Source organism: Xylaria bambusicola (genome assembly GCF_022495145.1).
Source record: "Xylaria bambusicola strain CBS 139988 unplaced genomic scaffold F5B22scaffold_9, whole genome shotgun sequence".
Classification (NCBI taxonomy): Eukaryota; Fungi; Ascomycota; class Sordariomycetes; order Xylariales; family Xylariaceae; genus Xylaria; species Xylaria bambusicola.
The window spans coordinates 249,421-272,914 of NW_025953562.1; the positions used below are offsets into that span (position 1 = coordinate 249,421).

At 47.4% G+C, this 23,494-nt stretch overlaps 9 protein-coding genes across 9 annotated transcripts; 4 read left to right on the forward strand and 5 right to left on the reverse strand.

Moving 5' to 3' along the window:
- Positions 1 to 727: 727 nt before the first annotated feature.
- Positions 728 to 2,258, forward strand: F5B22DRAFT_596310 (DSS1/SEM1 family-domain-containing protein). The gene is made up of 3 exons (XM_047974219.1): positions 728 to 1,226; positions 1,399 to 1,522; positions 1,636 to 2,258. The coding sequence occupies exons 1-3, from the start codon at positions 1,094 to 1,096 to the stop codon at positions 1,673 to 1,675; spliced, it is 297 nt and encodes a 98-aa protein (XP_047833270.1). The 5' UTR covers positions 728 to 1,093; the 3' UTR covers positions 1,676 to 2,258.
- A 355-nt stretch (positions 2,259 to 2,613) lies between these two features.
- Positions 2,614 to 4,041, reverse strand: F5B22DRAFT_643982 (putative phosphoglycerate kinase PgkA; the record flags this gene model as incomplete). Its single annotated transcript, XM_047978357.1, has 3 exons — positions 2,614 to 3,380; positions 3,457 to 3,877; positions 3,976 to 4,041. The coding sequence occupies 3 exons, from the start codon at positions 4,039 to 4,041 to the stop codon at positions 2,614 to 2,616; spliced, it is 1,254 nt and encodes a 417-aa protein (XP_047833271.1).
- A 716-nt stretch (positions 4,042 to 4,757) lies between these two features.
- F5B22DRAFT_567408 (uncharacterized protein) lies at positions 4,758 to 6,502 on the reverse strand. Its single transcript, XM_047973121.1, has 4 exons — positions 6,007 to 6,502; positions 5,717 to 5,807; positions 5,099 to 5,631; positions 4,758 to 5,038 (listed from the first exon to the last, which is right to left on the reverse strand). The coding sequence occupies exons 1-4, from the start codon at positions 6,073 to 6,075 to the stop codon at positions 4,916 to 4,918; spliced, it is 816 nt and encodes a 271-aa protein (XP_047833272.1). The 5' UTR covers positions 6,076 to 6,502; the 3' UTR covers positions 4,758 to 4,915.
- A 3,262-nt stretch (positions 6,503 to 9,764) lies between these two features.
- On the forward strand, positions 9,765 to 11,653 carry F5B22DRAFT_596317 (uncharacterized protein). Its single transcript, XM_047974220.1, has one exon. It carries the CDS (start codon positions 10,496 to 10,498, stop codon positions 11,006 to 11,008), a length of 513 nt encoding a protein of 170 aa, XP_047833273.1. The 5' UTR covers positions 9,765 to 10,495; the 3' UTR covers positions 11,009 to 11,653.
- Positions 11,654 to 11,702: 49 nt separating this feature from the next.
- On the forward strand, positions 11,703 to 12,799 carry F5B22DRAFT_662378 (uncharacterized protein; the record flags this gene model as incomplete). The annotated part of the gene is made up of 1 exon (XM_047980436.1): positions 11,703 to 12,799. Exon 1 carries the CDS (start codon positions 11,912 to 11,914, stop codon positions 12,797 to 12,799), a length of 888 nt encoding a protein of 295 aa, XP_047833274.1. The 5' UTR covers positions 11,703 to 11,911.
- A 1,227-nt stretch (positions 12,800 to 14,026) lies between these two features.
- Positions 14,027 to 15,924, reverse strand: F5B22DRAFT_596318 (uncharacterized protein). Its single transcript, XM_047974221.1, has 2 exons — positions 15,290 to 15,924; positions 14,027 to 15,229 (listed from the first exon to the last, which is right to left on the reverse strand). The coding sequence occupies exons 1-2, from the start codon at positions 15,679 to 15,681 to the stop codon at positions 14,503 to 14,505; spliced, it is 1,119 nt and encodes a 372-aa protein (XP_047833275.1). The 5' UTR covers positions 15,682 to 15,924; the 3' UTR covers positions 14,027 to 14,502.
- A 1,146-nt stretch (positions 15,925 to 17,070) lies between these two features.
- On the reverse strand, positions 17,071 to 18,549 carry F5B22DRAFT_596319 (kinase-like domain-containing protein). Its single transcript, XM_047974222.1, has 2 exons — positions 18,226 to 18,549; positions 17,071 to 18,084 (listed from the first exon to the last, which is right to left on the reverse strand). Exons 1-2 carry the CDS (start codon positions 18,473 to 18,475, stop codon positions 17,405 to 17,407), a joined length of 930 nt encoding a protein of 309 aa, XP_047833276.1. The 5' UTR covers positions 18,476 to 18,549; the 3' UTR covers positions 17,071 to 17,404.
- Positions 18,550 to 18,684: 135 nt separating this feature from the next.
- On the forward strand, positions 18,685 to 20,551 carry F5B22DRAFT_596322 (kinase-like domain-containing protein). The gene is made up of 2 exons (XM_047974223.1): positions 18,685 to 19,527; positions 19,581 to 20,551. Exons 1-2 carry the CDS (start codon positions 18,870 to 18,872, stop codon positions 20,405 to 20,407), a joined length of 1,485 nt encoding a protein of 494 aa, XP_047833277.1. The 5' UTR covers positions 18,685 to 18,869; the 3' UTR covers positions 20,408 to 20,551.
- Positions 20,552 to 21,569: 1,018 nt separating this feature from the next.
- Positions 21,570 to 22,299, reverse strand: F5B22DRAFT_643989 (uncharacterized protein; the record flags this gene model as incomplete). Its single annotated transcript, XM_047978358.1, has 4 exons — positions 21,570 to 21,851; positions 21,922 to 21,970; positions 22,041 to 22,125; positions 22,194 to 22,299. 4 exons carry the CDS (start codon positions 22,297 to 22,299, stop codon positions 21,570 to 21,572), a joined length of 522 nt encoding a protein of 173 aa, XP_047833278.1.
- Positions 22,300 to 23,494: the final 1,195 nt, after the last annotated feature.

The following is a 23,494-nucleotide window of genomic DNA, read 5'->3' on the forward strand; positions in this document are numbered from 1 at the left end:
ACTTAATATAAAAAAACCAGCTTAATTATATAAAAGGGTATAATTAAAATAAGTAAATAAAGGGGGGGCATTTTTATTTAAAGTAAGGTTAATTATAAAGGGGGTTAAATAATAAAGGAAATTATAAAGTAATAATAAAAGTAAAAATTTAAATAAGCTATATTAAAGCTTAATTAAATTAAAATTATATATAATATATAGCTTAATATAATAAATGTTTATTATAAAATAGCTTTCTTTAATTTAAAATATTTCTTATAATTATATTTATAATTAAATTATAAAGGGATTAAAAACTATAAAGGGATTAAGGACTATAAAGGGATTAAAAATAAAGGAACTTTAAATTATATATAAAAATGCTATATATAAAGGTATCTTTATCATATAAGGCTTAATTATTAAAGGACTATTTAAATTAAGAACTTTACAATTATTATAATGGGTGTAATATATAATATCGTTAATAAATACTAGAAATATACTATTAATTATAAGGTGACGAAGTAAAGGATGACTTGCTAGGTTATAACCTTCGTCAATTAGGCTAAATAGGCTTCCGGAAGTCCAGCAGGGCTATTGACTAGGCTACAGAATAGAACTATCACCCGTACGTCATCCGTACGGCTAGCCCAAGGGCTAGGAGCCGTGACTCTAGGTTAAAGATAACTATATGTAAATTATTTAACCGCTTTTAAACTACATTTTAACTACATCCTAACAGTTCTTTTACATTTAGAATGTACTTTTCTAGCGGCAGTACTTGCCAAGATTTCCGCACTGACCATAGGGGTAAGCCGCCCTGTGTGGGGAGGGGTGAGCCGCCCTGTATGCTCGATTCCACCTACCTACCGTTATCGTTATCAGACAGGTGCCCCAGCTGCAGAGCCGCAGTCGTAACAGTGAGGCATAGAGTAGGTACCTAGGTACCTAAAGAGCATCATCGTAGCCCTATCAGGAAACAGTCCAGCGTCGTCATCAATCAACGACAACACGGCTGCATATCGCATCACACGCCGCTAGCTAGCAACAACGACTTGCCTTTCTACCGTACCGACACAGAGAATAGCAAGCTGTAGATACCGGAAAGAAAATGGCCGCCCCATCAGACAAACCCGCCGACAACTCCGCCGCCACGAGCGACGCGAAGCTCGAGCAAGCGACAACACAGAAGTCGACAGCTGCTCTCGAAGAGGACGACGAGTTTGAGGACTTCCCCGTCGAAGGTATGTCAGTCCGTCGCTATAACACCTATCAAGCTCTGAAGTCCCGATGTCCGACCGTGGCGTGGACATACTATTCCTCTTTATCACCGAGTTCCCGCGGATATTCTCCCCATCCCTTCAACTCTCTATCTAACCAACCTCCGAAGCTGACAACGTTTCTTAATCATGATAGACTGGCCAGCCGAAGAGACCGAATCAGCCGCACAGACGACCAGCGGCAACGGCACGACGCAGCACCTATGGGAAGAGAGCTGGGACGACGACGACACGAGCGATGACTTCTCAGCACAGCTTCGGTACATCACACCCTGCCCTCCCTTTCCATCCCGCTCCCCACCCCATTGAATTTCCCTCTCCCTACTCCTACACGGCATCAAAAGGCCCATGCTAACACCACCCGATCCAACAGCGAAGAACTAAAGAAAGTCGAGGCATCAAAAAGGAGATGAACAAATCGCCCACGCCTACCCACATACCTACCCACACAATAAACCAACCCACGAAAACACGGTTTCTTTCTCACGCGGCAAGACCATGATAGATACGGGAGGACGAAGAAGAAGAAGAGGGCAAAACTGCACCCTATCCTGGAGAAAGCAGCATTTGCGCTCTTCCTTCCATGACGGACGAGCCGGGCCAAGCTGTAAACAAGGAAAGAAGACATCGTACCTAGTTAGAACACCATCCGCAATGAGAAAGGCTCGGGAAGTCCAGAATGCGGCGCTCGAGATTTGGCCCTCCCCAACCCCCCCAAAAATGAAATAGTAAACACCAGACAGTTGTTCCGCGGGGTATAGACTGTAGAGACTCTGAGTTATTCTATTCCGTTCTTTGCTCTTTTCTGATGATGATGTTCGACATTCAAGTAGTTTGATGCAGAAATGATCTCCTCCATACATAAAGCTACGAGGACCAGGGACGGGGAATGGTCTTGTGGTAGAGTAAGGTGGGTAGATAAATGTAAGAGGCCAACATGCAATGTATGTAGGTAGGTATACACAACTCCAACTTCCCAATATCGTAGATACACCTTCAAACGCCCACGCCTAATGAGGACAGATCATTCGACACAGATCCCACACTTCAAAATATCCTCGATCACTAAATTTTAATCTCATAACTATAAGCTACTAATAATTTATTTTGACTTTTTTTTCATTCAATGCTCACATAAGTATGTGTAGGCACATGTATATCTATCGAGGTATTCCGAATGGTAAGTCCCTAGGTTTCTCTCCTAATTGCCTGATTAACTTAACTGATCCTGACCTCAAGCCGTTTATTTACTTTGCTCAACCAGCCCAAAATTGCAATAACAGCAGAGAATATCTATTCATCGGCTCGTCTCTGGCGCAAACACATTTTAAAGACGCACCGTTCCTAACCCTCATTTCGTGCTCAATGCGACAACGCCGGGTAGATCCTTGCCCTCGAGGAGCTCGAGGGAAGCACCGCCACCGGTGGAGACGTGCGAGCACTTGTCCTCGGCGCCGTACTTGGCAGCCACGGTGGCAGTGTCACCACCGCCGATGATACCAATGGCGCCCTTGGCGACAGCCCCGGTGAAGGCGTCAAGAGTTTTCTTTGTGCCGTTAGCAAATTTCTCAATCTCGAAGACACCAGCCGGGCCGTTCCATAGAATGGTCTTGGCATCGTTGATGGCAGCCTCGTAGAGCTTGATGGACTCGGGGCCGATGTCAAGACCTAGCCACTCATCAGGGATGCCATCCTTATCGTTGGCCGTCTTGGAGTTGGCGTCTGCTCCGAACTTGTCGGCGATGATGTAGTCGACGGGTAGGGTAACCTTGACGTTGTTCTTCTTGGCCTTCTCCATGAGTTGGCCCACGACCTTGGAACCCTCCTCGTCAAAGAGCGACTTGCCGATCTTGACACCCTCAAGCGTCTTCTTGAAAGTGAAGGCCATGCCGCCAGTAATGACGAGGCTGTTGACCTTGTCGAGTAAGTTATCGATCAGTTGGATCTTGTCAGAGACCTTGGAGCCACCGAGAATAGCCAGGAAGGGGCGCTGAGGGGACTCCAGGGCCTTGGCAAAGTAATCCAGCTCCTTCTTCATGAGGAAACCGGCGGCCTTTTGGGGTAGGGCAACGCCAACCATGGAAGAGTGAGCACGGTGAGCTGTGCCGAATGCATCGTCTGTATGGCAGTTCGTTAGTCTGGAATTATCCCGTAGCTATGTAGCACGCAAGCAGGTGAGGTGGTGTGTACTAACTGATATAGACGTCACCAAGTGCGGTCAAGCCCTTGCGGAACTCGTCAACCTTGGCCTTGTCAGCCTTGACCTTCTTGCCCTCGCTGTCCTTGAAAGAGCCTTCTTCTTCGGCGTGGAATCGCAAGTTCTCAAGGAGAACAACTTGTCCGTTGTCGGCCTTGTTTACGATAGCCTCGACCTCAGGGCCAACGCAGTCAGGGGCGAACTCGACACTCTTGCCTAGGAGCTTCTCCAGTTCTGGTAGGACGGGCTTGAGGCTGTACTTAGGATTGGCCTTGCCATCAGGTCGGCCGAGATGTGACATCAAGACGACGGCCTTTGCGCCATTGTCAATAGCATACTTGATGGTGGGGATGGCACCGGCGATGCGCTGGTTGTTGGTGACGTTCTTCTTGTCGTCAAGGGGAACGTTGAAGTCGACCTGAGTCCCAAAGACAAGTTAGATTCAGACAATCTCCCACGAGTTATAATGTCTCGCAATTGGGCAAGAAAGGCGACGATTGTAAAAGTCTGACATACCCGAATGAGAACCCGTTTGCCCTTCAGATCGCAATCTGTGATAGACAGCTTGCTTGAGAGAGACATGATGGGTTTCTGAAACAAGCTAGGATAATTTACGATGGATAATTGGCTTGAGGGGAATGCGCAAAGGTATCTAGGAGAGTATATGAGGTTTTTATACGAGAATAAGAGGCGCGTTGGTGCGACGAGGAGTGGGAGGTATAGAAAAGCACGCATCCAGCGAGGTGCTCTGATGGAGGGGCAGTGAAGTGCGCGAGCAGGATTTGGTGGGGTAAAGCCGTGCAAACCTCAACTACCCTGTAGCCTGTATAGGCACCTAGAGCTTCCCCTAGCACGACCCCCAGCAGCGACCCCTCAGCACCCGCCCAGGGCCGTGAGTGAGGAGTGGTGTGACGTCTATAATGCTTGGGGTGGTGCTGGATAGCTCCCCGGCCGGCCTGTACCGACCGCCGTGCGGATGCCCGCGCAACATTTCAGATTCTTGGCGCTCTCCATCCCCTCTCGAGGTACGAGAGCCATCGAAGCGCTCCGAATACATTTCGTCACAGCCGCGGATAGAATATGCGTCGTCCATTTCCGTAATATTTTCTTCCGCAATATGAAAAACCTCGGTAGCAGTTAGGTAACGTATTATTCAGGGTCGTCGTTATGACAAGCAGATATTTGCCGAGGTAAGGCCTGGTCGACAGGCCTTCAACCTCCATTCTATGTGCGCAACGTCATTTCGAGCTTCCATAGCACTCCAACCACACAAGCACACAAGCGTTTTCAACATAGGCCAAATCTCTATCGAACTATAAGTCCACCGCCCAAAATCCCAATCAATCAATAACACCTCCGACGCCTAGATGCAGAATGAATAGACCATCTGACCATTTGTCTTGCGACTGATCAGCCTACTACGGCAACTAAGTGCCTAAGTCAACATACATCACCCTTACTCGAGGCGTATGTTAGGAGAGTAAGGGGCGACATTCTCGTGTGACAAAGCCTCGTCTTCGGATGCATTAGAAAGGGAAAGGTATGCCGTCCAGGCGATACCAATGGTGGAAACAAAAGGCTATCCAGAACGATTAGCGCTAGAATGAGTGTTTTTGTTATGTATAGGAGAACCACTCACAAGTTGGAATTGGACAGGCATCAAGCGAAAGTTGATGATCTGAACAGCAGGCCACACGATGTAGTTTGCCTTCAAGGTTGGCAAATACATGTCCTTCAGCTTCAGAGCCACCGCTCGACGACCGCCGCCTTCTGCGACTGTCATAACTGAGAAAAACAATCCCACGCTGATCGGTGCAAACACGAGTTGATCTACCACCACTCGCTTCAAAGCCGGGACAAAGGCGCTAGTTTTGGTGATCGGGAAGGCTCGCGACAAAAAGGCGAACCACTTGAATGTTATAGGGGCCATGGCGAAACCGTAGGCCATGAATCTCGTCAAGCGCTCGAAATCAAACGGTGTTGCAAGTGTCCTAGGATCGGGATAGGAATCGCCCCGCGAATCCTTCTTCCCAAAATCTTGGATTTCAATAGAAATGGAATCGCCTCTCACGAGTTTGCGATTGTTGGATCGCTGTTTAACCGATGTTATAGTCTGGGCGACGGTATCGGCAATGCCACCAAGGACAGCGTTCGTCACCATCGTGGTGAGCACTATATCAAGCAGCGAGGTCAGTATCTTCCATACCTCATACATGTCTGTGTACATATTATAAGCAGAACATGGTTTGATACATACATGGACGTCTATCGAAGTAGGCATTGTAGCGCGATGCGAGTCGTGCAATGATTCCCATCTCTATTATGAAGATAACAGCATGGAGAAGCGGCTACAATGAGAGGCACGGTTATTAGCGTAGTGATCTACTTGGTATATGTAGACAGCTAGTGGAAGCAAGCATGAATGAGAGCTGATGGCAAGCCGCGATGGTAAGGGGAGGAGGAATTGCGATCGCAATGCGTGGCCGCCCTGTTGTAACAACTGGATGAAGAGATGAGGGTAGTGACGAGAGAGGAAAAGCCACGTACAATTCTATCAAATATGAACTTGCTGTTGATGGACCGAACAACTCGGCGGCGGGTGAGTTCCCAAGACATGGTAGCGGTAATGGAAAGCAGCAGCTATGGAACTTTTTTTTTACTTGTGGTTGAGTGAGGCCCGGTGTTTAGTGGATCGAGATCGGTAGAGCAGGCTCGCAGCAGATTTCGTAGGGGTCTCGGGGCCAAGTCAATGACGACAGATGACACGGGTGATATACCACTAAAAGCGTAAGTGGTGGAGTTGGAGTTTGGGTCGGGTCTGGAAAGGGGAGCCGTCGCACAGGCGCACCGGGGGAATCAACCAGTCGTGGTCGTGATCGTGACCGTGCCGTGCCGTAGAAAGTCGTCGAAGGTGCGAGGAGAGGGCAGATGCAAGATGGCAGTCGATGTGCCTTTAGACGAGCAGAGACGAGTGGCCGGCCAAACGATGGAAATGAAATGAAGATGATCAAGCGCAAGTGCAGACACCTTACCTACTCTTGAATAAGTGGCAGCGACAGAAGTGGAGGCTCCGTTCTGCGTTTAGTAAGGGACTGTAGCACTGCCTCAGCTCCTCTTGGCCACTAATCACAGCACTCGATCCTCTAAAATGCCCTCTGTCAGACCTTGCGACACGCTAGGTACAAATACAGGACAAACCCCAATACTTCTGACAATGATCGACGTCCACATCTCAATCCCCGGTTCATCCGTCCATCATCACAAATCTCGCCTCTAAACCGTCCGATATATGTAACGTCAACTACCTACTAATTTCGCGATTATACAGCTTATCATGTATCAATGAGTGACCCTTTGGGCGCCACCTTCGAGTGATATGCGTTGACATAAATCTACAGTGATGAACATTTGCTTGAACCTCAATTGATGCCGTACCTACAGTGTTTCAACTTGGTACCGTCTGCCGCCGGGTTATTTATGGAAGCGCCAATTGCTGTCAAATACTACCGTAAGTAGGTATCATTTATCGAATACCCTTGGCGGACTAGCCTCTTTTGACCTAGTCCGAATTCTGACTGATGAACGTCAAAACCAAACGACTGAACGAATATTTGACTTTCTAGATAAGAACACTTAGATTGAGAAAGACGTGATTTGGAAATGCCCAAGTCCTACGAATATCACCTTTAGTAGTCTTCTTGAATTATATAATCACAAGACGACATGTGATGATCATAAACCTGATTGCATACGGTGGCTACTAAACCCTTACATGGTGTAGATGGCAGAAACCTACCAAGACATGATGACTTATTGAAGTAAGACAGAGCTAATGTGAGGCCATCATGAATTCCCGTCTGCAAATTCAATACAGCAACTAGGTAGAACTTAAATGTATGTTTCTGACATTGCAACTTCCGAGTTTGATACCACGCGTGTGAAAGCGGGTGACAGCGCGTGAAACCTCATACCCGTGTTCCGCCCGTCTAGAACCTGCCCGGCCAAAGACAATGTGTGCATTCCACGACTATCGCTTGCTGCACCGGCAGACTTGACTCAATTCCACCGAGATCTAAGACACAGGAAATGGCAAGAGCGTATTCGGCACGAAAGAGAGGATTCCCTCTACTACTGGACAGCAGCCGCTTCTCTCCAGACACCACACCAATGGGGCCATAACATCCTGCTCAAAATACATCGATTCATTCCTATTCTTTATATAAATCCGATGAGTATCTTGAGATCCTTGTTTCGAAACACTGTCCCTGAAAAGTGAAGATGAAGACCCAAACCTTCGTACTGCCATGTCTCGCGATACTAGGTCTCTCGACCGCCTTCCCCGACAGCAACATCCTTAACCCCAGAATCTGCACCAGGCCAACAGGAGTCTACGACGTCTGCGACACGTATCATTCGTTTATACGCTGCAATGGCCACGACGCCTTGCTCATCACAGACTGCATAGCAAGCGCCTCTACATATTGCCGGATCGTCAACGGCCGAGGCAGCTGCGATGGTTCACGTCCTCCTGATCTCGGCGGCGAGACACCTCCCTGCGAGACAGATTCCTCGGCAATACCTGCACCTACACCACGGACAATTTGATGTGAGTGGATAGTAATTGAGCGTCTTAGATGTACAATAGTATCTGACTAACATCCCGCGATTAGGCTGGTTTGGCATAGCATGACCCCCTTCAATAAAAAGGGCTGGTTGCAATTAGGAAGGCTACTATGCTATTGTGTCAGAAGCAGGCTGGTATTGAAAGAGGTTGGGTCGGAAGATACGTCGTTGAGTTGTCATTCGATAGGAAAGCATGGGAAACAATGAATACACAAGACAGCATAGAAGCAACATGGATGAATTAGTGATGTCTGGTAATTACCAGCTTAACTACTACGTTTGGTTCTACATGCTACGTCGCGAAATGTGATACTAGAAGCATTATCCGGGATTTAAAAGTCCATTTCGTCAGGGTCTGTTTTTAATGACCTTTTAGGCACAACTTCTAGTACCAACTGCTGTCCCTGAAATTACTGGAGCAGGATATCTTGCAAATGAGTTCATATTACCGTGAAAATTCTCCGAGAAGTCGCTGTCTTTCTGGGTCATTTAGGTTCGCCGCACCGAAACGAGGGCTTATTGAGTGGCCAATGTATGTCAGACATTAATTATTAAGCGGTAAGGGCGAGAGACAGAAGTAGTCACGAGAAGGGCCTGTGGCAGTCGCTTTGGTAAGTTAGACCTCGATAAATAGTAATAATCGGCTGTGCTATCTATGAAGCCAGACAAGATCATCACAAGGCGTGTAGTCGCATTCATCATCGGGTTTTCTGAGAGGATTGGGGAGCGTTTAGGCTTCCCACGACATGTAGAAGCCACAGAGAAGGTCCAAGACTACAGCAATATATCCAGTTGGAAACGAGATGATCACCATGGCATCTTGGATCATGGCATGGCTAAAATTAGGAGCGAGTACGTGCCGATAGAACCTGTGTTGTGAGCTTATAGGAGGGGTCCATGATCTATAAGATGACCTATAGGATGACTTGTTCTAGAAGTGAAATATAGTTCATGAAGTCTATTCTATCTATTTGAGGCGAAGACCTATTAATTATGCGTATGTTAAGATCAATGCCTAAAAACAAAGTAAAGTGTAATTTAAGGTACCATGAGCATATTATAATAAGGGCGTCAACCGCGATTACCTACCTAGTTATCAACTTTTTGTTTATAAACTGTGATCACAAGTCCTACCATCAGCGAAGTAGCAAGATCATGGTTCATCATACTCTTCGTAGTGCAATGGTAAAGCCTACCTCCGCTTAGAATACATTTTTTTTTCCCTCCCTCTTTCTATATCTTCTGTGTGTTATCTACGTCTTCTCGGTTCTAGCCTTTCATCCGCATTTTTATCTTTTAGAATTTATTTTCTCCTCAAAAGAATACATCTCATGCGTGATGCTGCTGTATCTGCCACCCCAGCACCTTGCAGCCGATGGGCTGTGCACCATTGGGGAAATCCGCATTGGTAGGCGAACATCCTCTCACAAGCGCCGAGTATTCCGATGAAAGGATGTTCCGGCTGCCTCACTGACAACACATCAACCGACACTACCTCCCACAACGCGGTGGATAGATTCTCTGCTAGGTCTTCTGGGCGAGGGAGTACGGTATCCCCAGAAGCGCGCGGTATACCTAAGATAGTGCTCCGTAGGAATGGGAGGGTTGCACCAGGCTTCCATTTTAAGAACAAAGGATCGCTGCGGTGAACAGCTTGAATGTTCAGCTGAACTTACTTCTAGCAAACACGGTAGTTTGGTGGCTTGCATCTGTTTGTTTCTGTGGCTATGCAATCCGCACCGTTCTAACCCGCCTTTTCCACATCCGTACCTCCGCATAAACACATTTATGGACAGCTTCGTTCTACGTCCTGCTGGTAATGTAACATCGAGGCGTAGTAGAGATGCATCTGCTAAATTCGCTTGCCAATGGGGTCCATTCGTGGTCTGATAGAGACTAGTACGAGTGGCATTGGGCCGTCGGATATTGATATTTCCAGTCTAATTTGGTCCTCATTAATATCTCCCCCCGCACAACGATTGTCAGCACCAACCCACACTACTACCGCAAGGCTGCCGCATGACATTGTTTTTACTTTCTTGATAGCTTCTACGGGCGAGGCAATGACTGTCTATATCCTATTTCCAAACCGGCTTCGACGTGAGCCGGTGGCACGCTCATGTTTGCTCCCTTGCTACGGCGTGGTTACCACACCACCCTCGTGGTATACTCGTGAGTTAGTGAACTCGGTAGATTTTCATTCAAGATAGGGCCAACGCACGTAGACATTCGTGTTCTCTCGTCACTGAAAACTATATATAAGGGGCACTTGGTATGGTTCATGAGGCATCAGATCATCACCACAGCTTCGCCAACGTTCAGCACCATCATATCCGACTGATAATCACTCAGAGACTCATTATCTACCATACATTCACCACCTATACTTCACTAAATCAACAAAATTACGACAATGCAGTTCTCTCTAACTCTCATTCTCACTTCCATCTTGTCCCTCACCCAGGCTCTGCCATCAGGCATCGCAGTAAGGGGTAACCAACAAATCGCTGATGCCCAAAACAGCTGGCGTGCGGACACCAGCATGGTATCGCAATTCCTCTCATCCGTGCCTACGCTCCGGGGTGCCGAGCTGCAATCCGCAGCCCAGGTTGCCCTCAATGCAGAGATCGACGAGCTGACGCACAAAAAGGTGCTCGACGGGGTGTTTTCCTCGGACCCGCGCATCGTCCAGGCGAACAACATCCTCGTCAACCAGGGCACCTTCCAATCTGTGGTGGATGCGCTGCAATCCTTCACCGACGACGGCGCCAGCATGTCTGAGGCGGAAATCACTACGCTGCTGCGAAACACCAATACTGTCCGTTGCGGCCAGGTTCTGCCTGCTATCGATACCTACTTCCGCGTCGCGGGCGAGAGGCTGAATAACGGTGTCCTATTGCTCGCCACGCGACCTAATAACTGCTAATATGGGTTACGAGAGCATTATGATGGCGTATGTGATGAATCAATGCGCTCCATGATGAGGGTGACTGGGCATTGGATGAAGTTGATCTGAAAGTTTTAATGGGGATTTGGTTGGGCGTTATTTCTTTTACGGCACTTTTTACAATAATGTCTCTCCTTCCTTCATGTTCATCTTCACCGCCTCACCGCGAATATAGATTGTCTTATAATAGGCCTCGGGGCCTGCTAGGCTAGTTTCGAGGGGGTTGGTAGATGCTTCGATCACTCTGAAGCTACAATCTGGGGCCTATCTGCATAATACAAGAAACTTACTAAAGAGTCATTCCTTTTCCTATCAACTAATGGTATTTCGAACAGCCTTAAAACTTGATCTTAGTTGCTTCTCAAGTGCATGGGAGGAGGAGGTAGGCTTTTGATATTAAGTGCCTGATATGATGACGTAAGATCAATAAACGACGCTCTCAAGGAGGAATATCAAATACGGATGCTACGATGTACCTATCATGATTTTGTCGAAACCACGTAGAAGCTGCGAAGCATACAATCAGGGCGATCACGTCCCTTCTACGACAAGTGGGCTTCTCATGCTCAGGTTCAGGATGCTGCTGGATATTCAGAGCTCGGAAGATACGGTCCATTATATTTCATCCATAGGTACCAGTCATTTGAGGTAGCCAAATACCTTACCTTGGCTTCTGAATGCTTTGCCCTCTATAACTAACTAATCGACATCATTAGTCGTGATTGCTCCCCTTTGGTGACAAGGGAAGCTGTTCCGCTTGGTCTTACCACGTCCAACTTGGAGCGTCGATTTGAATTATCCTGCATCCAGTTCTTCACGCCCCAAGATCGTACTTCGCCGCTTTCCATCTGGTAACTACATCGCCATTGCAAATTAGTCATCATGCCACACGATTGTGGCGATTTTATTCCTGGCTTTGAAGCCAGTGACATTGACCGGTGGATCGGTACATTCCACATTTCCCCAGTGAAGCCGTGGCCGAACGAAGGCGAGAAATTGGACGAAACGCCCGAGCAAAGGAGCATACGACTCTGGTATTTTCCTGACGACGAAGACAATGAACATCATAATGGCACTTCTAGCTCAGAACATCCTGATCACCAGACGGAAAATGAACAGAGTCCAAAAGTGCAGTATCCAAGTCTTTCTATGCCTCATCCATATGTCATAATCCCCGGAGGATCAGATTCAGGCCTCAGCTCCGACAGCATTCCATCCGCCGATGGCAAACTTTCGAAATTGGAAGAAGAGAAACTGATAGCGGAGACATTGGAAGTTTGGCCTGATTTCCACGTCGTATGGCCCTCAGACGAAGAAATAGCGTTCTCAAATCTGTGTGCTGAGGTGGAAGAGCTCGTGAAGAAGGACCTGCATCTAGCTGCTCTCACGCGCGCCCTCCAGGACGCCTACGACCATACCTTCGCCACGCACCCTAGCCATGCATTCTCCGTAAGCATCGAGGTCTACAAGCTAGGCCGGAACAAAGCTGAGATCCCGGTAATAAAGATGGACTTCCACAAGAAACTGCATTTCCTTTTCAGAAAACAACTCGCGCGTCGCTTGCTCGCCGGCCTTCTAATTCGCTACCCGAAGGGCTACTTTCCACGCATCTTCGGCGTTGTTGAGGGCGACGAGGAGAAGCAGGTCGTTCTGCATACCTATAAAATGCATGATGACAGGAGCCGGAAGTTTGAACGGTGCGGTGCTTGCCGTCATTCTATCATCAAACAATGGAAAGAGGAACGTAAGGGGAAGGAGGTTACGGAGTAGGACGTGGAGAAGATAAATAGATATTCTTAGCGTCTAATATTACTAGCTCAGGTTTCCCCAGATAGACTCAGTATTGATAATGCAAAAAAACAAGTGATGATGTGACAGCTATATAAGAGTAAACCCAAGATCGAAACATGCTAGATGAGTTACTATAATGATCTGCCTGATCCTTACCTGAATTATACCCCTACTCCTCCCTGTAACCGCAAAATTCCGTCTATGAAAAATAATCTTGACGTGTCAGGCGATGCATCCCTTTAGTCATGGTCTAAAGACGTGCAGGACAATCAACGAATGAATCAAGTACACCTAACCCAGAGGCACTTTGGCGCGGCACGGATCGCGATCAGACCCAGACTGAGCGCTATACTGGTAGTGCACTGCCGGGCTTAATGCCCTGATACTCAAGCCGCTTTGAAACGCCTCAAGAGGAAGTTTAAGCAACCCAAGACCGACACTTGCTAGATTCTGATCCGACAGGCCCTTCCTCGCTTTTCGAAGACCTAGCCGTCCTTTCCCTCACTGAAATGCTCAAATCACCAGTATAGCACCCGTCCACCCTAGTTGAGCTTATCATCATACCAATGTTGTTGAAACGTTGTGCCGAGTGAGAAGAGATGCCTTGGAGGCAAGATGTGATCTGCAGGCCCCGGAGGCTTTGGTCGGGTTTCTGCCCTCTGGTTTCCCAATTTACGTGCTGCCATCGCGGCTTATTACTCAAGGCGTGACTCTTACTGCTCCGTCGTGAATACTGGAGCAGCTTCACCGTTGATCTCGAGTAAGTCCCACATTCAATTCGATGTCGAGTTGTTACAGTCTCAATTGAATCGTCTCCAGCGCAGTCTATCCGATCTCTCATTACATTGAGGGGAGCCCGAGGGATGGTTGGTGACGGAAGTGGAGTCCCAACGAGTAGTTAATATACAAGGTCGATGTATTCCTTGCAGCGCGCCTAAGGTACTGTAAATAAGATCAAGCGTCGCAAGGTGCATGTATGGTTGTTTGAGGATGTCAGAATTGACGGACGTAATCAACAGGATAGGTATTTACAACCCGACGTACAACACCATCGCCTCGCTTCTAGTACGTGCTTTGGTGGATGAGGCATCGAAAAGATGTCCTATTGCAAAGATCAGACAGGTAATATCACTATGTACCTCTTGACTGAAGAGTACTTCGTTCTTGCAAAGCAGGACAACAGCTCTTTCACCAACATAGGTATTATTCCCTATATGACAATAATATAGTCATCTTTTTAGATTGCAAATGGATTTGGAGCTCAGACCGACAAATCATTAACATACCACATGTTTGTCAAGGTATCCAATCGGTAATGACATGTTTTCGTCGCGCTTCGGACGATAAAGTGCACGTATCCGTCACCAACGTTATCTTCACGATTACGATCGCCTCTTTTCCTTCGTGGTAATCACTAATTACTACCAGACTATCTCGACTGTAGTTCGTGGAATAAACAACTTAAAACCTCCGCGGGGTTGACGGTAGCCCGAGCCAAATCCATCAGTATTATGATCGTATGGGTGTCCTGACATAGGATTCCGTTAACTTTTATCGCCATCCACCCCGAACATAACCCCCGTAACCAGAGCTCGTGAACCGTTACCCATTGCCACCTAATCTCATAATATCATTAATAACAGCGATAACCGTTCGCCTAGGCCACTAGGAACGAAGTAAGCCTATAGTGCTATCAAGGATAATAAAAGTCCAAACTTAACGAGACGGCCTGGAGCGACTACTCCGGCCCCCCCTTCTGGTACAGGAGACGTTGTTTCTGAAGGCAAGTTAGAAGAGTTGGTGTTTCCGCTAGCTATAAACGTCGATGTAAGCGTTGAATTAACTGACGAAGTCGAGGGGGTCGAGTCTTCCCCGGTCACAGTGGGAGTACTTTTTTCATCCGCAGAGGATGTGGAGGGGTCGCCAGTCTCTTCAACAGAGGATGAAGGCTCTTCGATTGTAGACGTCTCTTCAGAAGTAGGGGTTTCGACCTCGTCTACGCTCGACGTAGGTGTTGATGTTGGCTCTTCAACGGAAGTCGTTATTGCGGGAACGTTATCCGGAACCGTAAAGGACGGCAATGGGCCGCCTGAAAAGTAGTAGTCGCGCCAGCTATAACAGTTTTCGATCTCGTAGCACGTGTGAGTGCTATGGAAGACGGTATAAGTCTGGCGCATCAACTCTGCGAACAGCGTGTCGTGTGCATAGTCCCATGGCACATTTTCCAACTGTCGCTTCTCCCAGGCGTATGTGTTATATGCTGTCTGCACGGCAAGTGCCTTGCCGGAGAGCTCTTCTACGTACGACGCCGCGCAGCCCGGCAGCGGGTATGCGACACTCCATGCCACACCATCGCGCTGGGTGGTAGTCTCTATGCCATCACCTTGGTAGACTTGGAAGTCATATTGACTGTAAAGGAAGTCAGTCGGAAGTTACACTCGACTTTAACAGACTTCGATTCAAACCTACGTTGGGCAGCAGTAAGCGACTTCTACCCTCTCGGCTCCCTCTTCACCCCCCTCTGAGTACGAGTACGCAAAAGTCGAGGCGGCGGTGTAAGCAGAGGGACAGCCGCTGTAGTAAGTGGTCACCTCATCTACCACCGTTGCAGCTTCATAGGGCACGAAGCACGATGTAGCGGTTGGCGGCGGTCCAAACTCCGTCACTTGGCATGTCAACCAGTCCGGAGAAGAGTAGGTTTCATAATCGTCTTCGAGCGCAATAGCAAAGCAGCTAGTTACCACCACCCAATGGTCTTCCGGGTCGACACATCCCGGGCCCGGTGTAAACTGCGCTGTTGGTGGCTCGGTTATAATCGCCGGCAGCGTAGGGGTTGGGTTGAAAAGGGTCACAGACGCCATTTTATCTTTTGTGGTTAGCAGCTGAGCTTGGCGATCGTATGGGACGCGTCGACGGGAGTGCCAGCTCGGCTTTCCAACGGGATCGACGCTTGAATTTATTGAATCAACCCCGTATTGTCCCGTATTGAAGTGGCCTGAGCACGGTAGGCAACAGTGCTCTTGACGGCCGAAATGTCTTGCTAGGACGAGAAGGCATGGATGGAAGTCCTGAAAATGCTACGCAAGCCCAGCTGCCAAGATGAACATTGCTGTAATAGGTAGGAAGCTCGGTAACATCGCCGATTCGCCAAAATACTTGGGGAAGGGGGGGGCTTAACAAGCAAGCCTTGAGACCAGGCCTCGGTTTGGCCTGTCAGCTAGGCAATAATTAGAACAAATTCGATAATAAAAAGAAGAGTCGAAGATAGTTCTACGCCAGTGCCTATAATTCATTGATAATCATTAGTTACGACAATGCAGTCTCTTGTTTAGACTTTGAGCAGACAGGTAAAGCTATCGACCGGGTCCAGGGAATCCAGATCCTACAATAAATTAGAAAGGCGATAAGATCACTATTTCTATTTCGGTCCTATTGATTCCTATAATCCTATGAGGATCAAGCATTAATACGGCAATATGGTAGGATGGCAAGCTGTAAACAAAATGAACGGGCAACTAGTGTCCATTGCATATAATGACTACATCCATTGGCAGTAGATTGCCGTTTGTGTAGCCAACGTATGCTTTAGAGGCAACTAAATTTCTTTGGAGATTAGAATGTCGTCAACCAGATTTTAGATCAGCCTTGTTACTTTCTTGAAGCACTTTTAACTAATAAATATAATTTCGCTAATGATATAATTGGCATATCCAGGCCTCAAGCTAATGCAAAGTGAATTTTCTATTTTGTTGGTGACGGTCTTACAGCAAGATGTGTCGAAGTGGGAAGACGCCATACTCAGAACTATCTTATTGCCTAGGGAATACCTCTACTTAGGCTTATGAGGACGTTCGCAAACGATTAGATTTGAAAAGTAAGTTTCCAAATTATGTATAGCTAACTTAGGCCTGGGTAATTTTCCTGTGCTTCGGTCTTCAAATCTTTCAGATTGATCCTGTCGGGACCAAGTAAGAATAGATGATGGAGAGAATTACCAAATTCGTTATTGACTAATATCTTCACCCAGCAAAAGCTCAAACGATTTCATGATCTCCTCTTGTTGGATCCTTAGGAGATGTAGCTTTTCCGAAATTAGAATAAATCGAGCTTTGGTAGCAAATGGAGAATTCAAATCGAGGCAGTGCGTTTCCATCCTAAGGTTTAAGTCTATAAGAATCATTCAATGTCTCCGCAAAAGGCCCATTTCACAGCCTGACGACAGCTCACTGGTTTAAAAAGAACTTAAATTCGTCGAGATCGTTTTGAGAGCTTCACGTTAGGCCTAGGATACCTGTGGTATCTAAATACAGTGAGATTCCAACAGTAAGAAGTCGATAACTGTTTTATTCGTTGTATAAAGTAGCTGCTAGAAGATAATAGAGTGCACTACTGCAACTTGTCTTCTTTTATACGATTATTGCACTTGACTCTCTAATTTTGTCAGTGTTACAATCGGCACTAGTGAAATTGGTATCGCCAATCTATAATATACCTATCAATGAGGTAATTGGAAGCGTCCATATCGTAGATGCATGAAAGATGATCGTAAGATGAAATGGGGTCTCAAATTTCCGGGTTATATTTCTAGAACCACATTTCGCGATATAGCATATTAAACCATGCGAAGTGGTTAGGAAACTCGCTCATACATCTTGGGACGTAGTTATGCCAGTCATCTTTCAAATTACTTGCATCCATTGTGGTGGCATATTCCCACCATATAGGATACCATCCTGATGCTTCCCAGTCAATGATCATAACCTTACCCCTAGTACCAATCATAATGTTTTTGGGCTGCAGATCACCATGTGTAAACACCGGCTTACCGCTCCCCTGTAAAACATGAGGTAGGACGCGCTGATAGTAGTCAGCTGCGTGGCGAAGCCTGTCTCCAGCCTTGGATCTATATCGTGAAACGAGTGCATTAATTAGCTCGCTTTCCGTCTTGAATGGTCCATATCCCGCTTCAGGAGGGTCGTCTTCATCAGAAAAAATATCATCGTTGAACTTGGCCATCCCGAGGCCGCCGAAGTAGTCAGGGGGTGGTATATTGCGTATAATCTGGAGAGTACCGTGTAAAGAGTCGACAACCCTGATTCTTTCGGGCTCTCCCATCGTGTCCCATACCTCTGAGAGAGGAGGGCCGTCGATGTATTCCATGATTAGGTATGTAATGGCCGGCTCCCGCTTCCTCCGCCGAGGTCTTTGGTAAATGGCAAAGAGCCGTGGCACGACACTTTTCAGATGCTCTCGAGCAAAGATCACTAGGATACAAAGGATCAATACTAATTGCTACTTGGACATGACATGTGAAGCTTTGAAAAGGATAAGTCTCAGTCAAATGAAGAAGTTCCACTGTGCCAGTATCTTGAGCAGAGAGGAAAGATACTTCGATGATTACTCACTGTTTTCGCCTTCTATTGGTCTCGTAATTTCTCCATACTTGGCAACGTAGTGTTGTCCCACACGCACAACACGTTCCGACCACAGCTTTTTGAGTACATGTGGAGAGTCCTCAATCTCCTGCACTGATGGTAGACGTTCGGGAAGCTCGCTTACCGGCTGGCTGAAGAGCACTGTAGCCGGAAGAGGGGGCGAATGCGGAGGAGGTGGTGGTGGTGGGGGTGAATGTGAAGATGGAAGAATGCTGCCCATACTGAAAGCCGATGCGATGTGAGCTCCGCGCAAACTAAAGATACTTTACCTGCCTTAGCGAACAGAAGGTGAGTGAAAGTGAAAGGGAAAAGGGGAAAGGGGGGAAATGATTCATTGAATGTTATGTTATGTTGGCTACTATGCATAGCGGGGTTAGAGTTGCCTTGTTGGTGCTAGATAGCAGCTAAGCCATGATACATTCACAACGCCAACGATATGGCAGGTAGGTAGTCCCGAGGTCCCAACAACCTATCCATCTAACGGCCTAAAATTCCCGTTGTATCATTGAGATCTTTTGTCTAACGGTACATTTTGAGCGAAGTCGGAGTTGTCGGTTGTCCTAACAGCAATAAAATCAGGTCAGGTACTTGGCACATACATTCATTTACGCACAATGGACTGGGATGAGCGCGGCATTCTGGACAACAATGTGTCGTTCCTCTTATGGATTAGGAAGTACGATAAAGCACGCGAGGAACAACTGACGGACTGGGTGTCGACTCTTCACAGGGATCACCTACCTTGCGAACTCGCTACTCATAAGCTTGATGATAGCCGTGGTGCCTACAACATCAATTGCAAGGTAGTGTTTAGCAATGGCGAGAAGTGGATGGTTCGCTTTCCCATGGTAGGAAAGGTCATGAACGCCGACGAGAAAGTCGAGATCGAAGTAGCTGCGATGAAACTCATCCGTCAGCAGACCAATGTCCCCATTCCTGATGTCAAAGCGTGGGGATTAGCTGCTGATAACCCTCTCGGAATTGGTCCATTTATCATCACGGAATTTATCGAAGGCGTTAGTGTCGATAACATTCTGCAGAATACTGATGCTAGGATGATGAAAGAAGATGTCAGTGAAGGTGTAGTTGAAACTATCTTTCGGCAAACGATCAGCTTTCAATTGCAGCTTCAACAGCTGAAGTTTCCACGCATCGGCAGCTTGACCTCGACATCCACATTTGGCGAACCTGGATTTTCTGCAACGATTCACTCGCGACCACTTACCCAGAAGGCTCATGATCTCATGAAGCTGGGCGGAGTTGATGTTCTAGGTTTGCGATTGCCATCCCGATTTCATTGAGCCGCCTATTAATGGCTTTTCTAGGTCCTCGCGACAAAACATACTCATCAACAACTGAGTATTTTCACCACATCGTCGACCAAGACTTACGACATCTTCATCGCCAACTGAATTCAGTTGACGATGCTGAAGACGCAAGGGATAAGTTTGTATACTGGAGCGTCATGAAAGCTTTGGTAGCACGTCACGTCTTGCCTAGCCAAGACAAGGGCCCTTTCAAGTTCATGTGCGACGATTTTCAGCCCGCAAATATGATAGTTAACAATGAGCAAGAGCTCAAAATCGTGGCAGTGATTGACTGGGAGTGGTCGTATGCGGCGCCAGCCCAGTTGGTGCATTCCACGCCATCGTGGCTGCTCATAGAGTCCCCGAATACTTGGCCCTCGGTCGATGAAAGGCTTGCCAGGTTCAATAGGTACTTGGAGCTATACACCCGAATCTTAGAGGAGGAAGAACAAAAAATTCCAGGTCATGATGTCCGCGAAGACGAGAAGCCTTCGTCGTTGCTGAGGGAATGCCAGAAGCAAGGACACCAGTGGTTCCACTTCATCTTGCTGCGCGGTTTTAATGGACCAACCTGTGTTCCTTTCGTCAAGCTCCGCGAAGAGACAGCGGATTGGGACGAGCTTGTTTCAGCTGTACCAGAGGAGAAAATCAAGGCTTTTGTCCAGAAAAAGGTGGCAGACCTGCAAACGTATGAGACGCACTTAGCGGAAATACAAGAGAGGTACGAAGCGGCCTTGGGGGCGGAATCGGAAGACAAGCTGGCCTTCCTTGAGGAGAATGTAAAGAGTATTGGCATTGATAGGGAGCGACATCATTGGCGATCATGGAAGTGCTTCGATCAGTAAAGCTGGAAGTAAGATCTAATATAATGCGAGGACCTCTTGTGGTCAGGAGACCATTCTGCACCTACACGCATTTTCCTTTTTTCATAAATCTTTGTATTGTATAGCGATATGAAGCTCAATTCATTCCCCACAACGGTTCACCTGCCTAGTTTACTTCATGATATTGCTGTGACTAATGAGAATTCCATTCTCAAGCTTCGGAACTGTAAATCATATACATCGCCGACCTACCTAATCCGGCGGTACGTGCAAATGAGACCCCCCGGTTTTCAGGTCGTCCGTGCGAAAGATAAAGAGGTATATATGTATGTATGTGTATGCGTATGTGTGGGTTGTGTCTAGAACCGGCTTCGTAGGAAGTTGTGATGAAATAAAAGCATGCTGTCAATACCTCATGAAGATAGACGGTATATATAATCACGACGCCGCCCCTAGACTGGCAGGTGTCGAAGGCTTGAAGCTGATCCGTCTAAATACGCAGACACGACTTCATATATGTGCCCGCTCCGATCGACCCCAGTCTCTCTTCCACCGTGTCAGTGCAGAGCATACAGCCCCTAACTACCTTCATTCGACTCACGGTCATCCAATCCCATAGTCTGGCCTCGAATAAAGTTGATTCAATGATGGCAGTTGTGTCGGCGCACAATACCCCTGACTACCTCGACACCGTCAGAGCCGAAGAAGAGGCGCTGTCGAAGATGTCCCAAAATGCTCACCAGCCGACTCCCCCATCGTTCCAAAATTTCATTAATCACGCAATCACGCCTTTTGGCTGCCTCATGATACTTGTCATCAGCAGCACCAAATGCCTTATAGTCACTCAGCCATAACTCGTTGTAATTGCCACATGAATTGTTCTACTTTGGTTGACAACGCATTACATCGTAACGTGAAACTCAGAATCTATGCAGCCCTCTTCAGATCAAAGCTAATCAGCTTAGATTTGATATATCGCTATTCGTAGAAAAAGGTTAACACGGGTTATACCCGCCAGTTGAAAAATAACATCGCCAAACAAAACTTCACACCAAGATATTAGTTAGAAATTAAACCCAATCCCAGCCCTGTCCTCCCAGAAACGCACCCACTACCATCCCCGCCTTCTCATCTGTCCCATCTCATCGCGCATCAAGCTCTTCAAGCCGAGCTCCCCACGAACTCAAACAAGGGTCTCAGAAACACCAACGCAGTAGTTATACCCGATCTCGAGGTTCGTGCACGAAGGGTTGAGATCGGGGTTCCACGCGTGCAGCTCCGCAAGCGAGATGGTGTTAGAATCTATGATGCCCGAGCACGAGTCGCCTTCGACGACCTTGTAGCACTTGTCGCAGTTCTTGATCAGGCCCGGCTTGACGGGGACGGGGCACGCGGCGGGCGTGCCGGGCGAGTTGTTGATGCCCACGCAGACGACTTGGCCGACGAACAGGTTGCTGCAGAAAGACTATATTTTTCATATCAAGATTAATTAGTGAACTGCAGTTTTTCTTTCCGCTGCGATATCGCGGGATTACTCTGTCAGGAGAAGGGATACGAACGTCGACCTCAGGATTCCAAGAATAACTGTGCTCATGGTTAGCTTCGTCCCCTTTTTCATTTCCTTGTGATAGGAGTAGGGTATGGGCGGACTCACAAGTCGGCCAGGCTAAATACATCGCCGAAGCGGTCCCGGATCACATTGCAGGTGTCCATCGAGTGGACGGTGTACGTAGCGGTGCCTATAGACATGAGAGTCAATAAGTGTCATCCTCGATATTCAGGGGGCTTTCATTAGACAGTCGCTTACAGTTTGACGTATAGCCCTGTCGAGCGACCAATTCGACGCCAGAAGTCGGGAGAGCGAAGCCCTGGGTGGCGAAAGCCATGATAGAGAAGAGAGCCTGAGCGAGCATCTTGATCTGAAGTGCAATGTTTATACTGTAAGGGTATAAGAGTGAAGTTGAATCAATTCGTTGCTGGCGACAGATTGAGCGATGAGAAGTGAGGTGGGCGAGTCGAAGCTGTTGAGCGTGATGATCCCTTCTTTTCATTTCAACAACGCGGGATGATGCAAAGACTTTATACTCAATCATCTCCTCGTAGCGACACTCGACTGCCTAAGATATCGCGAGTCAAATCGTTTTCATCGTTATTTGCGGCGTATCCCCATGATGCCCTTGCTCGGGCCTTTGGTTGCCTGCCCGTCTGCCTAGCTATGGGCTCATCATGCTTAAGAGCCAATGTAACAAGCCATGCGCCCTCGCAAGAAGCAAGAAAAGAGGAAATAGGCTATGGTGCACCATCGCGCTGAAAAGATCTCACTGATCTCACGATGTTAATCCAGTTCTTCTATCCTTCACTCTCGTATCCCCGCCCCCGGTCCTTCGGCATTTCGGTCAATTGTGGGCTATGATGCCTGACGGGACGGCAGTAATTATTGGGTGCAAACCAGCCCACCAACAAATTCCGATCACAAGTCTTGGCGCACGCTCAAAAATGGAATTATACTTGAGTCTGCGCATGGGATTTTCTGAGGATGAACCCGTATTTTCTTCATTCGATGCCGTCATCACGAGACGATGCCTCTCTTCCGCGCGTGCGGGGCAGGTTCCGCCGTCATCCTATAGCACGGGCGGATATTAACTGCACGCCATGCGCAGTTTAAATACGAGATTTAGATTGAGTCATCCTATACCACTGTAGCAACCTACTACGCTGCATTGCAATTATCGCATGATAACTTGATGCTCCTCTTCATGCTAACTCAACGCTACTCGCTTCCACACATGCATTGGCGATGTAGTGAATCTGACATGTTCGCCAAAAGTTCCCTAGCGACGACGCATATCTCGACATGGCTTTCGTTGATTCTGATCGTTTCGACAACCTAATCAATTGTTCCACGACACCTTGTGTTCCCTGCTAACCCCACCTACCTAGGGTGCCTAGGACTATTGAGATCTTTAGCAGCTCGACAGTGCATGCGAATTTCCGACCTCAACTCAAGTGTTATTTCAATTGGTACATGTTAATACGCAAAAACATTGTGATGCTACTTGATGCTACTCTACTTGCAAACTAATAATAACATACTCTACGAGGTAACGT

Excerpts from the sequence above, each read along its gene's own strand:
- F5B22DRAFT_567408 (XM_047973121.1), bottom strand. The coding sequence starts at position 6,075 with ATGTCTTGGGAACTCACCCGCCGCCGAGTTGTTCGGTCCATCAACAGC. Across the intron at positions 5,632-5,716 it reads CTACTTCGATAGACGTCCAT|TGCTCACCACGATGGTGACG; the intron begins GTATGTATCAAA and ends TGCTTGATATAG. Across the intron at positions 5,039-5,098 it reads TGCCTGTCCAATTCCAACTT|CCTTTTGTTTCCACCATTGG; the intron begins GTGAGTGGTTCT and ends CGTTCTGGATAG.
- F5B22DRAFT_596310 (XM_047974219.1), top strand. The coding sequence starts at position 1,094 with ATGGCCGCCCCATCAGACAAACCCGCCGACAACTCCGCCGCCACGAGC. Across the intron at positions 1,227-1,398 it reads TGAGGACTTCCCCGTCGAAG|ACTGGCCAGCCGAAGAGACC; the intron begins GTATGTCAGTCC and ends TAATCATGATAG. Across the intron at positions 1,523-1,635 it reads GACTTCTCAGCACAGCTTCG|CGAAGAACTAAAGAAAGTCG; the intron begins GTACATCACACC and ends CCGATCCAACAG.
- F5B22DRAFT_596317 (XM_047974220.1), top strand. The coding sequence starts at position 10,496 with ATGCAGTTCTCTCTAACTCTCATTCTCACTTCCATCTTGTCCCTCACC.
- F5B22DRAFT_596322 (XM_047974223.1), top strand. The coding sequence starts at position 18,870 with ATGGACTGGGATGAGCGCGGCATTCTGGACAACAATGTGTCGTTCCTC. Across the intron at positions 19,528-19,580 it reads GGGCGGAGTTGATGTTCTAG|GTCCTCGCGACAAAACATAC; the intron begins GTTTGCGATTGC and ends TGGCTTTTCTAG.
- F5B22DRAFT_596318 (XM_047974221.1), bottom strand. The coding sequence starts at position 15,681 with ATGGCGTCTGTGACCCTTTTCAACCCAACCCCTACGCTGCCGGCGATT. Across the intron at positions 15,230-15,289 it reads GTCGCTTACTGCTGCCCAAC|TCAATATGACTTCCAAGTCT; the intron begins GTAGGTTTGAAT and ends CTTCCTTTACAG.
- F5B22DRAFT_596319 (XM_047974222.1), bottom strand. The coding sequence starts at position 18,475 with ATGGGCAGCATTCTTCCATCTTCACATTCACCCCCACCACCACCACCT. Across the intron at positions 18,085-18,225 it reads ACCAATAGAAGGCGAAAACA|TGATCTTTGCTCGAGAGCAT; the intron begins GTGAGTAATCAT and ends TTTGTATCCTAG.